Source organism: Sus scrofa, chromosome 18 (genome assembly GCF_054392235.1).
Source record: "Sus scrofa isolate SSC_HxYL_T2T_F1_AM1 chromosome 18, Sscrofa_HxYL_maternal_Yorkshire_Landrace_v2.0, whole genome shotgun sequence".
NCBI lineage: Eukaryota > Metazoa > Chordata > Mammalia > Artiodactyla > Suidae > Sus > Sus scrofa.
The window spans coordinates 37582399-37599559 of NC_139400.1; the positions used below are offsets into that span (position 1 = coordinate 37582399).

A 17161-nucleotide genomic window follows, 5' to 3' on the forward strand; every position below is an offset into this window, starting at 1 on the left:
TGTATAACTCCAACCTGGAGCTGTTGGATTATAACAATGGCTGGGGAAAGTGATCATTGTTGGGTTTTTTTTTTTTTTTAATGATTGCTGATACAGTGGAGATTCTTAGGAATAAAATTGTAATCATGTTAAGACAGAATAGGAAGAACTGCATACCAGCCAACCGAAATAACACACTGGGTTAGAGAAAAATGGAGAAGGTGGTCCGATTGAAAGCGATGAAATATTCACAAGATAGATTTCCTAAAGTTATAATCATCTAGTACGTAGCCCAAATGGAGAAATATATGAAAAATAAGTCTAAACTTTGAAGAAAATAACTCTATTTGCTTGATAAGAAGCCATCCTTAGACACTGAGGTCAGAAGCTAATAATTTAGCATTTGTGCAAAACTAAAGGCACTGGTTTAATATGTTTGATATTCTAACTACATACAACAAAACCTTTAAATTCTGTCCAAGTTCTTAATTCACAGGGAATAACAAACAAATCATTTCAGACCAGGTGTATTAGTAAGAGGACAACAAAATAACTATAGAGGCACATGGAGGTTCCCAGGCTAGGGGTACAATCGGAGCTACAGCTACTGGCCTACACCACAGCCATAGCAACACCAGATCTGAGCCGCATCTGCAGTGTACGCCACAGCTCATAGCAACGCTGGATCCTTAACCCACTGAGCGAGGCAAAGGATCGAACCCCCAACCTCATGGTTCTTGTCGGATTCGTTTCTGCTGCACCAGGATGGGAACTCCTGGGAGTGTATATTTTTAATTCTCATTCATCCTTACCCAAGCCCTAAAATTCCAAGAAAAAAAACTTAAAAATCAACGGAACATAGAAGGCACTATCTAATCATGCTCCTAGGAAGTGGGCACCACATTTTCACCTACCAAAAACAGCTCCAAAGTATTCCTGACACTGAAGCTCACACAGTGCTGCCTGTGAAACTGGAGCAGATGATAAGAATGAAGGATCACTTTGAAATCATTTATTAATCAATAAATAGATGAATAAATAACTATTTAAAATCATGCGGGGAGTTCCCGTTGTAGCTCGGCACTAATGAACCTGACTAGTATTCATGAGGACACAGGTTTGATCTCTGGCCCCCGCTCAGTGGGTTAAGGATCTGGGGTTGCCTGTGAGCTGTGGTGTAGGTTGCAGACATGACTCAGATCTGGTTTTGCTGTGGTTGTGATGTAGTCCGGCAGCTGCAGCTCCTATTCTACCCCATAGACTGGGAACTTCCATGTGCTGCAGGTGTGGCTCTAAAAACATGCCCCCCCCCAAAAAAAATCGTGCAATGAACACCAGACCTGGAATTTCATCCGTAATTAATAGTTCGTGCTTGAGAATTTTTAAGCAAGGGATTAGTGGGATTAATAGAATGAATATTGGGGAGGAAAAGATGTAAAAGACACAGTAGCAATCAAAGTGGCAGGACTCACTATGTATTCGTATATTAGGGTAAGAGAGAAGATATCAAAAAAGACCTAAAGATTGTGAAGCTGAAAAGAGAAGACTGGCCTATTTTAAAATACGCAGGCTTCTGTTTCATGAAAAAATCATTCACTCAAACATAAAGACATATGGAACACTAGGATAGTTTCTGTGTGCATTTGTCATGCATGGTCCACTTCCAGTGTGCCAATCTGAAGCACACACTTTTAGTACTGAAAGTGACAATTACAGATTTACCTTCTTCATTTTAGAAACCTTAGACCCTTAGCAATTAAAGTCTTGCTCAAGGTAAAATAAACAGTGGCATTTGCAGAAGAGAATTTGGATCTTTCATTTTCACTATTCAATGTTCCAAACCAGAAAGGAAAATTCTCAGAATATTATCAAATGTTAGGAACTAGAGTGAATAGCAATTACCTTTTTGTTCTTTTTATGGCCACACCTGAGGTATATGGAAGTTCCTGGGCTAGGAGTCAAATCAGAGCTTGCAGCTGCTGGCCTACACCACAGCCACTGCAAAGCTGGATCCAAGCTGCATCAGATCCTTAACCCACTGAGCAAGGCCAGGGATCGAATCCCCATTCTCATGGGCACTATGTCGGGTTCTTAACCTGCTGAGCCACAACAGGAACTCCAAAATTACATTTAAAAAAAAAAAAAGGAAATTTACAGGTATGCCCTATCCCTATTCTATGAAAAAAGTCAGTGTCTGAAATGTGACTGGAATAAAATTTCATTAATATGAACATAATTAGGTATGACGAGAGGAGTTCACAACTTAAAGGACCCCTCTGATGAATTTTTTAATAAAATCAATCAGATTTTACTGTATTTGTTATCATATATTATGCTTCCTTAATGTGAGACACTCATAAATAAAACAGGGAAATCAAAAGAGCTTTGCCCATTCACTTCTGAACTAATGAACCCCAACAACATTAGAAGTTGAGCAGAAACTATTCAAATTGTCATAAGAGAAAGGATTTGAGAGCCATCATGTGTGTCAAAAAGTGTTAATTTATAAAACAAAAGTTTGAAAATTTCCTAGAGGATATCTGAAATGAGCCTTACACTGATTCAGAAAATACTTAGCAGACTACATTTATTTTTTAATTATCAAGAGCTAACATGCATGAATCCCTTTGCAATCATGTCAAGATGTCCAAGTTCCAGTTTGAACCTGATTTAAAACTACTACATTTTGGATCAGTCATTTACACTCCTGGAACAAGGAAGAAAAGTCCAGAAATTAACAAAAGGTATGGGAAACACTTCTTCACATGCATGAACTCAAAAGCATCACTTAGAGAATTCTAGCAGTGGCTGCTGAGTTATATCCCTAAACAGAGTAATTGAAGGAAATTCAAAATGCTAAAGTTCACTTGGAACTATTAATGTGTTTGATTGTGCCAATCACTTCAGATGAGGCAAACTGGCAATCTGTTTTTTCTGCACCTGCCAATGTCAGCTGTGTATACACACAAATGCAGTAGCCCTTATTTTATTTCATAGGTTCCCAGCGGGGGAAGAGTGGAGGGTAGGAGGGAACGACTCATCCTGAGAAGAACAGTATCCGGTTCCAAGTGTCTCTCCAAGGAGGTCACTGAGACTGTGCCATTTGCTCTCTGAGGCTCAACCGAAACCAGACAGGGACCTGCTTTCACACCTGGTCCGCCAGCCAAGGTTAGTAACACAACACTTGGAGGTCTGTCACTTAACAGGTCCTAATGCAGTATCCCCTAGGTCACCTTCATCTCCATCTCCTTCTTTCCTTCTTCACTTTTACCGTCAATCACCCCAACCCAAGGACACACACTCAGAGTCCAGCTACCCTCTGTCTTCAGATGTATCACCCAGGGATAGGCCTCACCAGTCCTGAATTTTTCTTGCCCCTCCCACCTGCTTGAAAAGGCACTTGTACTTCTGCCCCTGCATCATGATCTTTACTGTGAGGCAGCTGCCTAGCTAATCTGGGCTCAAGTGTTCTTGGATGAGACTGATTCAAACCACAGTCCACCAGGAAATCAACCGATCTTCATTTTAACATGGGCCTTTTGGAGGTAGGGGAATTCTATCAAGTAGTGAAGTCAATGTCAAAAATGTCGCACTTTGTGGTGTTCCCACTGTGGCACAGTGGGTAAATAATCTGACTGCAGCAGTTTAGGTCACCGTAAAGGTGCAGTAGTGGGTTAAAGGAATCAGCATTGCAGCAGCTGTAGCTAGGTTGCAGCTGCAGCTCAGATTCAATCCCTGGCCCGTGAACTTTCATATGCCACAGGTGTGGCTGTGAAAAAAACAAAAATCTCACATTTCATGGACAGTGATTTGGGTGGTGCTCTGTTAGACCTCTTAAGTCATTCTCAAATAGAAAGTTATTACATCTAAATGCAGAATTGCCTTGGGTTTGGGTCAGGTAAACTTTTCTGACTTATTAAAGAATTTACTAAATTTATGACTATTTTAAAGATTTTTAACACATTGACAAGATTCACACAGTAAACAGGACTTCAACTATTAATCAAAGGAAAAATAAGAACTCATTTACTACTTTTTCTATTTTTAAAAAAATGTAACAAAGCAAAGACATTTAATAAAACTTAGTTCTACAAACCTGGATGAAATCAAATATAGTAAGAGGCAGGAGATCATCCAAAACTGCTATATCTTTGGAGAATCTATTAAGAATCCCACCTGTAATGTAAAGAAAGGTAAATTCCTCAAAAACTAGTAATCTTAAAAAGACATATCAATATTTGATGAATTTGATCAATTTGGATCATACCCAAACCATTCAGAACTCAACAACTAGCATACAATCAGGTACATAAGGACATGGATTTTAGTGTTGCACAAGGATTCTAAGTAACTTGTAGCACAAAAGTTCTAAATAATTCTGTGTTCAAGTTATTATCTCCTACTTTAAAACCTGTATAAAATACAGGTGACTGTAAGATTCTGGCAAAACCCAGTGCCTTTAATTGAGCCCTATCACAAATTAGGTCAGGAATGGGCACTCACCCTGTTACTACAACCTCACACTGGCAAGCGTGTGTTTAATGACAATTTTCTGGATATACCATCATCCTTCCCTTCCATTTGTGTTTTCTGATGGAGAGTCTCCCTCCCTTCTGACTTGACTCACCTTTCTGACACAGCTCAGCAGAACCCCTGACTGCTTTCAACCCCTTCCTGCCCACCACGTGAACCTCCTTTGCCATGTTGTGGTTTCTTGCAGTTTAAGCTTCAGGCAGCCTTCTAAATTCCAGACACACATTTCTAAGTCTGATCATTTTTTTCCTTCAATGAAAAAAGTTACATCTGGAGTCTCTATTAGATGCCAGGCACAACGCTAGGCACTGAGTTAACAGAGCTGAATAAGTCTTGCTCCTTGCCCTCAAGGAATTCATTGTCTACAGTGAGTTAAACATATAATTAGATACAATATTACATAGAACTGTACGAAGTGATATTCAATCTTATCATTTACCCTCCCCCCATTAACTGTAGGATAAAGTCCAAAATCCTTAGTTTAATATTTAATGTTTTTCATAATTTGTTCTTAAACCAACCTAGGTACAAGCTTCCTCTTCTTAAACCTTCTGTTTCAATCTGGTTTATTCTTTTTTTTCTTTTTACTTTTTAGGGCTGAAACTATGGCATATGGAAGTTCCCAGGTTAGGGGTCAGATTGGAGCTACAGCTACCGGCCTGCACCATAGCCACAGCAACGATTGGATCTGAGCCATATCTGTGACCTACACCACAGCTCATTGCAATGCCGGAAGGATCCTTAACACACCGAGGGGGGCCAGGGATTGAACCTGCATCTTCATAGATCCTAGTTGGGTTCATTAACCGCTGAGCCACAAAGGGAACTCCAGGTTTATTCTTTAAATACTCTTTATACTCTCCTACCTCCTTGCCTTTTCCACGTCATTTCCTCTGCCTAAAAACCCTCTCCCCCTCAACTCTACATGTTCAAATCTATGTCTCCTTCCTGGCCCCACTGAAATCAGCTTCTCCTGCAACAAAGCATCACTGTTTGCACCAGCTCAAATTCCTCCACCAGCACCCTTCCTCCTCAGGACACATACTTCTCAGGACATACTTTTAATATATCTTCTCAGCACTTCGGTGTTACCATAATTATATATCCATGCCATTTAGTCACTTGTATACATGTCTTATATCTTTTTTTCTAGATTGCAAATTGCTAGAGGTCATTGGGACCATGTTACATTTATTTTATATCGCTCTGAGCCCTCAGCAAAAAGATGTATACAGGCATTATTCAATGCTTATTTTTTATATGTCACTATCTCCTAGCCCTTACTAATGATATTTTACTTAGCATATTTAATTAAACATATTTGTATATCTTTTCATAAATAAACCAAAAAGTGAAACAAATGCTTATGGTATTCTGTATAAAACAATGGAAGTCACTTTGGTAAAAAATACATATATATGTGTGTATGTATATATACACACATATATATGTGTCTGTCTGTGTGTGTGTGTGTATAATTCTGGTGCTTAGTATATTTCAAATGGGAAACAACTGACAGAAAGGGAACAATAGTGGGGAACTGGCATTTATTTTGTGTTGGCTGTGTCACAGGCTTGTAGATGATGACGTTGTTTCATTCTCATAACAATCCTCTGAGAGAATTATTCCTTTCCCTATTTTCCATTATCTCTCATTGCCCATTTCTCACTGCTAGAATCTTAGGTAAATCCCCTATTTTCTCCAGATCTCAGTTTTTCCATTAAAAAACATGAAATCATTGGATCTAGAAAATTTGACATTCCCTTTTAGGTCTTAAATTTCTTAGCTCTAAAACAGAGCGTGGTGATGAGTATACCCAAATAAGGCAAGGGCCTTAGAGACACAAAGGGCTTCAGAAAAAATATAAAAACCTTCCTGAATACTGACACTGAAATGTTGTTATTCAGAAAAAAGGGATGGATAATTCCTGAGCGTTTTAGATACAAATCACTAAAAACATCTCAATCTTGGAATTTATTCTTTCCTTTATAATCAAAGTTTCTATGTCTACCTCTTCTCCTTTGTCTGAATTGTTCTAGGGCAAGAACTGTGTCTTATTCATCTTTTCATGCCAGCCCATGGCTTAATGCCACACAAAGTAAGTGCTCAACAGATTGCTGTAAGAATAAAACTCAGGAGATTCCTTGTTAACCTCAGACTCTTTAAATGTGGATTTGTCTAAAGGGGAACCAATAAAATTTATTACTTTCAAAGTATCTTATTGTCCTTAGTGTACAAATTCTTAGTCCCTCTATTTCACTGCTCTTACTTTGTGACCTAATTTATTGTCACTGAGGTATAACTGACAATTAAAATTGTAAGATATTTAAAGTATACAATGTGCTGATTTGATACAGGTATCCACTGTGAAAGGATTCCTCTCACTGAGTTAATGAACACATCTATCTCCTCTCATTGTTACCGTTTTGTATGACAACATTTAAGCTTTACTCTCTTAGCAAATTTCAGTTATACAATACAGTATTATCAATCATAGTCACCAACGTTAGGTCTTCAGCTCTTACTCATAACTGATAGCTTTTGTACTCTTTTACCAATCTCTATGATAGTGTCAAAAATATTTTTAAATACAATAAAAATATTTCTGCATACATTAAATACCCACTTAAAAAAAAAGGAAAGAATTTATAGGATCATCTCTGAACAGTTACATGAAACTAGATTATTCTACCCTATCAAAAGACTTCATTAGTAAAAGAGTTTATATATTTTTGATTGATTCAAATCTTCTCTTTTAAATAACACTATACATCGGCAACGAGATGCCTAGAGGGAATCAATCAAATACCTAGCAGAGGACAACTAACTTAGAAGGGCCTACATCTGCTGCTATAGTCCCATCAGCTGCAGGTTCTATCTAACAAGCTGAGCTACTCTAATTAGTTGATGAAGAAATATGAGGAGCCACAGTATCTGATGGCCTATAATGCTTGAGACATGGACATGCCTGCCATAAGGAAGCTCAGCAAAGTGTAGATGCCTCCATGCACAAGCCAACACTACTACTAGAAAACCAACCAACTCATGGGCCCTTTTCATGGAGGATCAGCAGCTTCATTTTGGACACCTAGTCAAGTACCTGCTTTCAATGTGTTGAGGGTTGACATAGGGGCTTGAAGAACAGAGTGTAACATTTTGCGATGTAAAATTTTCGACACTGTGATTAGAGTATGCACCAGTGGTAAACCTCTGAAGAGTCCCAGAGCAAGCAAACCGTCGGCTACTCCCACGTAAATGTAAAAAACATAGTATGCGCTGGTGCTGGTGATGATTACTGCATAGCTGTTATTTGCACCCTTAGTGCTATTCCCTTTGTCTTGAGGAGATGTTCTGTAGAGCAAAAGGAAATTGTTATTTGGCAACCAAACTTTCCCACTGAATTTCCATTACATATAGATGATGCTGAATTTGAGTCTAAAGCAACACAACGTATTCCATTAACAGAGTGTATGCCTTTAGTCTAAAGGACTTACTATTACAAGAAAGTAGATTTAGCTTTTCACCACTGAAATAGGTAAAACTGATCTTCACTAAACACTCAGAGAAAACTCTGTGCCATATTGTTTTAAATATTTTATTGCATTTTATGGAAACTGAACACAACTAAGTCCTTTAGAAATTGGTAAATAAAAGAACTGAACACTATGGGGAAATGAAGCATAGCTGGTATTAAAATATTTAATAAGACTCAAATAATCAATAGAAACAAAATACAGTTCACAATAGGGCATAGAATACTCACTTTTTAAGCAAACACAACACAACCAAACAAGCAGCCACCTGAAATGGAACAATACACAGTTGATTTTTTTCCAGTATCTTTTCTTATTCTTCTCACACCCACCTCTAATTCTACCACATAAAAATACACACAATTTTATTTTCCTTTGCTTTTCTTTCCTGGATCCAGCAGCTGCAATAATTATTCAAAGAACTACTATTTGAGGTGAGAACATGTTAATAGGAATTCAAATTTCACTGAAAAAAATATTTTTCCATTTCTCTCCTTAATTCAGCAGAAAATATTCATTGACCTTCACAGGAAAGAAAAGATTTCAGTTAAATGTCTGAAATAATAAAGTTTGTTCTTATTTGATTACTCTCAGTTTGCTGGCAGATAACTTATCTGGCTAGTGATTATAAATAATTTATGCCTTTGCTGAACAAAGATTATAAGGGACTCACAACTATAAGATCAATTAATTATTGGAAAAGCTGGGATACACATTTATGAAAGTCAGTAAAAATCTCAACAGTGCAAAAATTCAGTTTATACATAAAGATAAGGGGCATTCAGGTTAAAACACACTATTGGCACTATTTGAGTTTTTTCAGGGTGGAAACTTTCGGCTGAGGAATGAATATTCTATACTGTAACTAAACTAAAAATATTTAACAACTATGATTTTTGAGTTTCTTTGATGCTTAAATGATCTGCACTCTGTTCTATTTCACCTTGGCATTCTAGATGCCTAAACCCTGTGGGGAAACAATCTTGGGATGATCTTGTGATGATACCAACTCAAGATATCAAAATACTTACACAATTGCAAAATTGAAATTATACAATTAGCCCAGTAACAGCTTTACCAAAGAATCAAGTAGAAAAAAGGAGAAATTATAAGTAAAATAATTTGAAACTGAATACAGCATAAAAATAAATAGGGGAGAAATAAATATGTTTCATATAGGATATGTCTTATTTCATACTCAAATCTATCTTAAGTATTTAACAGTACCACATAAAAATTGTGCAGAACATTTAATATTAATTAATAAATTACATTATAAAGTCCTATCCTTTAAAGATTATATAATTTTTAGTTAAATTCACATACCAGGTAGGAGTATAATAATGAAAAATCTAATGGCATTATTCTCACTTTCCTCCTTTTCTTTTTTTATAATGATTTTTATTTTTTTCCATTACAGATGGTTTACAGCGTTCTGTCGATTTTCTACTGTATAGCAAGATGACCCACTCACACATACATGTATACATTCTTTTTTCTCACATTACCATGCTCCATCATAAGTCACTAGATATAGTTCCCAGTGCTATACAGCAGGATCTCATTGCTTATCTATTCCAAAGGCAATAGTTTGCATCTATTATACACATAATCTCCACGCACTGTATTAATAAAAAGAAAACTTCCTTTGTTTCTCGGAAATTCAAGTGAATTCAAAATGACAAGAAACTCAGCAATAATCTAGCAATTTCAATAGTCTTTGTTCCAGTACAAATGTTTTCCTATTTCCTAACGCTAATCAAATTACTCAAGAACTTAGATAAGGGTATATTTCTGAGGCACTCTTTTGTCATTATAGTCCTTCTTTGTTCCAACTAGAGAAGTATAAATAGTGTTGGCATTGCCAGCTTTCTCTGAATGGAAGTAGATCCCAGAAACAAATACTTTATAATTTTTACTATGAAACAATAACCAAAGATGTTTTTCAAAGACATGGATCTAATCAGTATAATATAAAGTTATTTCTTGGCCCTTATGAATAGAGACCTCTTGTGGAACCACCAATTCAAATTACTTCTATTGACTGGAACAAAAACATTTCCAAAGACTTGACATATGACTTTGGTAAAAATATCTAGCAATTAAGTTCTAACATTTAAACAAATGACCAATTAAGTTCTAACATTTAATTTCTGAAATGTTTGACATTATAAAGTTCATGCAGTTTATGATAGAGTGACAGTCCTAAAAGATTAAAGAGGAAAAGAAGAAGGGTCTTTATTTCCAGCTTTTTCAGGGTTTTCCATACCACACAGAAAAGAGTGTAGCCTAGATTTACACTGACAGATAGAAACTTCTATAATAATGGAAATGTCCTATATCTGCATTGTTCAATATCATTGCCATATAACACATGTGGCACTTGATCACTTGACATATGACCAGTGTGAGCACCTGAAGAGATGAATTTACATTTTGTTTCATTTTAAATAATTTCATTTAATTTATATGGTCATATGTGGCCAGTGGCTACCAAATAGTGCATGCACAGATTAAAACTATTAGATCTTTAGAGGTGTAGCCAGAGTGTTCATTATATACTCATGCTAGGCATCAGGAATTTGATGATGGTGTTCTTTAGAGTAGATCCATGAATGGCCAAGTGTCGATGCATGAACAATTTTGCAAATGACCCCAAGATGAAAAAGTAGCCAGTATTTAGAAGCTAGGCCACAATTTAAATTATACAGATAATTTTTATATGATTAAAAAATAATGGCATGTTGGGGATACAATATCATAGTACACACAAATGGAGAGAGAAGCCAAGTACCTATATTTGAAAGACTTATTTGCTAAATGAACTAGTTAACATCATCAGAGATGTGAAAGATGAGGTTGATCATGCATGTAGTAAAATTCCAACAGTAAAACACCAACATCAAAAACAGAACCAAAGTAAGAATGTGCTGAAGACTTGGAAGGGACCCTACCACAACATAACCTCACCAGGCACAAGTCTGATGAGCACAACTGAAAAAAACAGGTGTGGACAGAGAAGACAACTGTAAAGGCCAGGTGCAGAAATGGTTGAAAAAATGTGAGTATGAGCAAACAAGGTATAATGGTCCAACATTCTATCATGAAGAACATTAATGAGCTACAAAAAAGACAGTCCTAAATATTTCACTGTGGAGTATGCAGAGGCCTTTCAATATGACTAAAGGTTCTCAATGCTCTGGTTGCTGCGCCCAGTGAGTAAGAGCAATCCCTTCCAGTCATCACACATGTCCCCGCCTCCCTTGGTGAACCCATCCAATCTATTTGCCATATAGCAGAAGAATCTTTTTTTAAAAAATAAATCATATCATATCTTGAAGCCATCTGAAGGCTTCCTGTTGTATTTAAAATAAAACCTAAATTCTTTCCTGCAGCCTGCAAACCTGTTCTGGCCTACTTTTCCAATGTCACCACACGACATGCCTCTCACTTTTCTTTCCCATTCCCCCAATTTGTTGGCCTCTTCTCAGTTTCCATAATTTACCAAACTTTTCTAAGACCTTTGCAATTGCACCCGTCTCAGCACGTCAGATCCTTCTTAACTTTCAGGTGTCATTTTCTAGAAAGGTCTCTGCCTGTCTACCCTCTTTTGCCCCACCTTTATTTTAGCACACTATTTCCTCCTTCTGGCACTTACTATACTCTGTGATTATTTCCACCAAAATGTATTTATTATCTATCTCCTCCCTCAAAATGTTGTTTCTTAAGAGCAGGGAGGAGCCATCTGTCCTCTTTCCCATTGCACCCTCAGTGCCTAGAACAATACCAGGTAAACAGTAGGCAGCAGTCTCTCTGTACGTAATAAATAAAGGGAGGGATGGATAAGAGGATACTTAAATAAAAAACACAAATGTCAACAGAGAGAAATTATAACTAACAACATAGAAAACCTTTTAAAAAGCAGATGATGGAGTTCTCTTTGTGGTTCAACGGGTTAAGAAGCTGCTATTGTCTCTGTGAGGATGTGGGTTCCATTCCTGACCTCGCTCAGTGGGTTAAGGATCCATTGTTGCCACAAGCTGTGGTGTAGGTCACAGATGTGGCTCAGATCCAGCATGGCTGTGACTGTGACATAGGCCTGCTGCTGCAGTTCCAACTTGATCCCTAGGCTGGGAACTTCCATATGCCACAGGTGTGGCCATAAAAATAAAATAAAATGACATAAAAAGATACGTTTTTGCAATAACTGTGAATGCTCGACTAATAGTGGGAAGTTATACAACATTTACATCCTCCGTAGTAGTTTGGCTTCTAGCCTGAGAACAAAGGACCACAATCTTCTCGAGTAAATGAGCTAATAATATTGCATACATGTGCAGCAGCCCAATGCTCAATTTCTAATTAATTAATCAACTATACATTATGTTGAAAGGTGCATAAGTTCAGTTCTATGGCTCTGCATGGGACAAAGATCCCGTAAGTGAACATTAATCACCACAACATTCCAGATTGGATCATTTTTTCCATAAAACTTAATGAAGACATTCAAGTAATGTTGACCTTTCAATGCAGGGATTCAAATCAATAACAAGTAGAAAGGGCTGATTTGAGATTAAATGTGGCAAAGGACTGAGTTTCATTCACATTAATGTTGATCATTTGGTATGACTGGCAAAGATTAATGAGGTAAATTGGAAATATATTTTAATGCAATTTTATTACTCATGTGAGAGTGTCAAGTTACCCCACCCCAATTTTTATTAATGTACAGAAGTAATTATTGAAAATTTCACTGTATCTGCTGTGGACTTGTTTACTTTGAACTACCCTGAGTATTATAATGATGATAGACATTAAGGATACTAGTGAGAAAAGCAACTAAGCATTGCTCACTAGGTGCCAAGCGCTACAGTTAATGCTTTATAATCATGATACCTCTCAACCCAGAAAAATGGCCCATGACAAACTAGTATATATAGGATGGATAAACACCAAAGTCCTACTATATAGCACAGAGAACTACATTCAAGAACTTATGATAACGTGTAGTGGAAAAGAATATGAAAAATAAGGTGTGTGTAACTGAGTCATTTTGCTGTATAGCAGGAATTAATACAACATTATAAATCAACTCAATAAGTTTTTAAGACCTATGAAATAGGTACTATTACAACCCCCATTTTACTTTTTTCTTTTTCTTCTTCTTTTTTTTTTGGCCACACCTATGGCATGTGGAAGTTCCCAAGCCAGGGATCAATCTTGCAATCTCATGTCATAGCAGCTACCAGGGCTGCAGCAGTGACAACACAGATCCTTTACCCACTGAGCCACCAGGGAACTCCACAACCCCCATTCTACAGATGAAGAAACTGAGACGCAGAGAGATTGTCCTACTTGTTCCGTTTCACAGTATTAATAACACAGAATTAGAATTCACAGCCAGGCCAGTCTGATTCTAGAGATGGCACTATGCTACATTGCATCTCATGTCAGCCTCCATTTGGCTTATCAATTTAAAATAGTAGTAGAGCAAAAGCAGAAATATCATTGAAAGTCAAAGATCAAATGGAAACTGACAGTTTATAGATAAAGCGGTACGTATAACATTTTTGGTATATACCCTTGGATATTTCACATTATCTTACTTGGTCAGGGAAGAGTGATAATTAATATTTCATTTAGAGGTTAGAAACAGCCTAATAAGAAAATGATGTAGTTAAAAGTTTGGGTGTCAGGTATGTATACAATTATACACCCTCAGGAGAGGCAGTATTTCACCTGGGTCATTTCTCCCCTGAGGTAGCCTGGGCCTTTATGTATCCCTCTAGCCCCAAAGTCACTTCACACCTAGACACCCTTTGCCTGGCCCGTTTTGGCATCGAGGGGCTGCTCCAGATCTAGAGAAAACCCTCATGCACCAACCGGCTTAGGAACCTCTCACCTTGATGCAGAACTGAACTTGTGACCTATTGTGCTATCTGCCCCCCTCTTTTATTTTAACCTGATGATGTGAAGGATGGCAGGGACATGGCAAATGAGACCAGGAAGGTGGCATCGAAGACAAAAGAAGTCTGTAAGAAAATTTGTGATGTGAATCTCTGAAAGTCTTGTTTAAAGTGATTATGATTATAAATCCACCAATATATATTTACTGTATTTTGTGAGGAAATAGGTTTTATTATTATTTTTTTTTGGCCATACCCGGGCCAGGGATTGAATCCATGCCATAGCAGTGACAACCCTTAACCCACTGTGCCACAAGGGAACTCAAAAGTAGTCTTTTAAATGTGGTAATTCACTACTTGCATATTTAATAGTGCAATATCTAGAGTCTAATGAATTCAAAATTCAGTAAAGAATAATTTTAAGTGTTTAATTTCAATCCATATAAAGGCATTCTACTTTGAGGTTTCGAATGTCCCTATTAAAAACTCTTCATGTGAAAGATACATATGTTAGATATGATACATATGAAATAATATAAATAGAAGACCTGTAGGAAACTATACATATCATTTTATAATGTAAAATCACATATATATATATGTGATTATATATATATATATACACACACACATTTAACTACTACTCATAATTTAACTTTAACTATTAGTAATATCTTATAACAGAAAATTCTTATATATATATATATATACACACACACACACACATTTAACTACTACTCATAATTTAACTATTAGTAATATCTTATAACAGAAAATTCTTACCTCAGCCAGAAAAACAACTAAGCACCAAATCAGCACAAAAATTAAGCTCTTGTGAACAGTAACATATCGAAGGTATGTGTTCCAGGTAGTCACGGTTGGTATGCTCTCCACGTCATCAAAAAAGCACTCCTGAAGGGAAGAATCACAGTTCTTACTGTGACACAACACAGTTTCACACCACCACTGTGGTTTTATTTTGGATGTGTATAAATAAAGGAATATTACTATTTGAAATCAAGTGAATTTCAATTGATTAGTAAACCATAATGAATGACAGGTGATGTCACTCCACAGCCAGTATAATGTCCACTGGAGTAGCAGAGCTTTTTGAAAAATCAAAAACACTGCAATTCTTCAAATTCTGAACATATATCACTGATAATACAACTGTATTATTTTGAGGGCAACTTTACTATTTTAATACTTAACAGTGTCATGCATTTTATCAAATAAATGCACCAATCAGCTGAGCTTCTCAGAACCCTCCTTGATTTATTTCTTTGAGGGGCCATGGAAAAATACAGTTTGGAATTTTGCTAGCTGCAGAGAGGTCTTCCAATGGACCTGAATGCCAAGTGATGTTTATATATTCCTTAGTAGCTAGGACTCTCCTCTTTCCAGCTATGACTTAAATTGTATAATTCTACTCCTCAGAATGTTCCCCTAAAAGACTTCATTGGTTCCTTGAGAGACAGAATTCAATAATTTGAAAGAGAGCAATTCAGAGTTCCCGTCGTGGCTCAGTGGTTAACGAATCCGACCAGGAACCATGAGGTTGCGGGTTCGATCTCTGGCCTTGCTCAGTGGGTTAAGGATCCTGCGTTGCTGTCAGCTGTGGTGTAGGTCGCAAACACAGTTAGGATCCAGCGTTGCTGTGTCTGTCGTGTAGGCTGGTGGTTACAGCTCCGATTAGACCCCTAGCCTGGGAACCTCCAAATGCCACAGGAGCAGCCCTAGAAAAAGCAAAAAGACAAAGAAAAAAGAAAGAAAAAGAGAGAGACAGAGACAGAGACCAATTCCAGATATTCCGAAGGGAAGGAATGGTTTCATTTTTTATAAAGTCAACAAAATTCATACAAAGAAAGGATCCTAGGAAATTGGAATATATACACTAACCAGGAATAAAGGTTTCTGAAGTCAAGCAAACCTGGATTTGAATCTGGACTTTACCATTGATTTCCTAGGAGCTGCATGAATTGAGGCAGCTGAACTCTAAAATTCAGTTTCCTTATCCATAAATGAGGATAATCACAGGTACCTTCTAAGTATATGCTTCTGGCACCAGAAGTGTTCAATAAATAGGAACTATTATCAGTCAAAGTGATCATTTTTAACAATTAAACTTTAAGAATCAGGCTTGAGAGATTCATTCATATTGATATTAAAACCATACAGATAGGAGTTCCCATTGTGGCGCAGTGGTTAACAAATCCGACTAGGAACCATGAAGTTGCGGGTTCAATCCCTGGCCTTGTTTAGTGGGTTAAGGATCCGGTGTTGCCATGAGCTGTAGTGTAGGTCACAGACGTGGCTCGGATCCCGCGTTGCTGCGCCTCTGGCGTAGGCCGGTGGCTGCAGCTCCGATTCAACCCCTAGCCTGGGAACCTCCATATGCCGCAGAAGCGGCCCTAGAAAAGGCAAAAAGACAAACAAACAAACAAAAACCATACAGATAAATTACCTTTTAGGAAATTTTTTTCAAAATTATAGAAACAGGAGTTCCCACTATGGCACAATGGGGTCGCTGGTGTCTCCGAAGCACCAGGATGCAAGTTCGATCCTCAGCCCAGTACAGTGGGTTAAAGGATCCAGCATTGCCTCAGCCACAGCATAGGCTGCAACTGTGGCTTACATCTGACCCCTGGTCCAGGAATTGCATATGTCACAAGGTAGCAGAAAAAGAAAAAAAAATTATAGGAACACTGAAAGTATTTTATTTTTAAATTATCTATTTCTTTTTAAATTTATTTTTCTCATTATAGTCGATTTACAATGTTGTGCCAATTTCTGCTCTACAGTAAAGTGACTCAGTCATATACATACATAAATTTCCTTTCTTATGTTTTTTTTCCTTCCTGGTCTATCCCAAGAGACTGCATATAGTTCCTTGTGCTATACAATAGGACCTCATTGCTTATCCACTCTAAATTTAATAGTTCGCATCTACTAACTCCAAACTTGCAGTCCATCCCACTCTCTCTCACCTTGCCCTTGGCAACCACAGTGGAATATTACTCAGTCATAAAAAAGACAAACTAATGCCATTTGCAGCAACATGGACGGATCTAGAGACTTTCATACCTAGTGAAGTAAGCCAGAAAGCAAAAGACAAATACCATATGATATCACTTATTTGCGGAATCTAAAATATGGAACAGATGATCTATCTAAGAATAACGAACAAACTGAAAACCGAAACAGGTCATG

At 37.3% G+C, this 17161-nt stretch overlaps 1 protein-coding gene across 6 annotated transcripts in view; it reads right to left on the bottom strand.

Annotated features, from left to right (window-relative positions):
* Positions 1–17161, bottom strand: part of CFTR (CF transmembrane conductance regulator) — a 190818-nt gene that overhangs the window by 60043 nt on the left and 113614 nt on the right. For all 6 annotated transcript variants that reach the window (XR_014833210.1, XR_014833209.1, XM_021078522.2 and 3 more), the window contains 4 exon segments: positions 14735–14863; positions 8276–8313; positions 7613–7863; positions 4076–4155 (listed from right to left, as the gene is read on the bottom strand). Coding sequence is in view for 4 of the 6 variants with exons in the window: in XM_021078522.2 (XP_020934181.1) it covers positions 4076–4155; positions 7613–7863; positions 8276–8313; positions 14735–14863 (498 nt within the window). In the remaining 2 variants the exon portion in view is untranslated.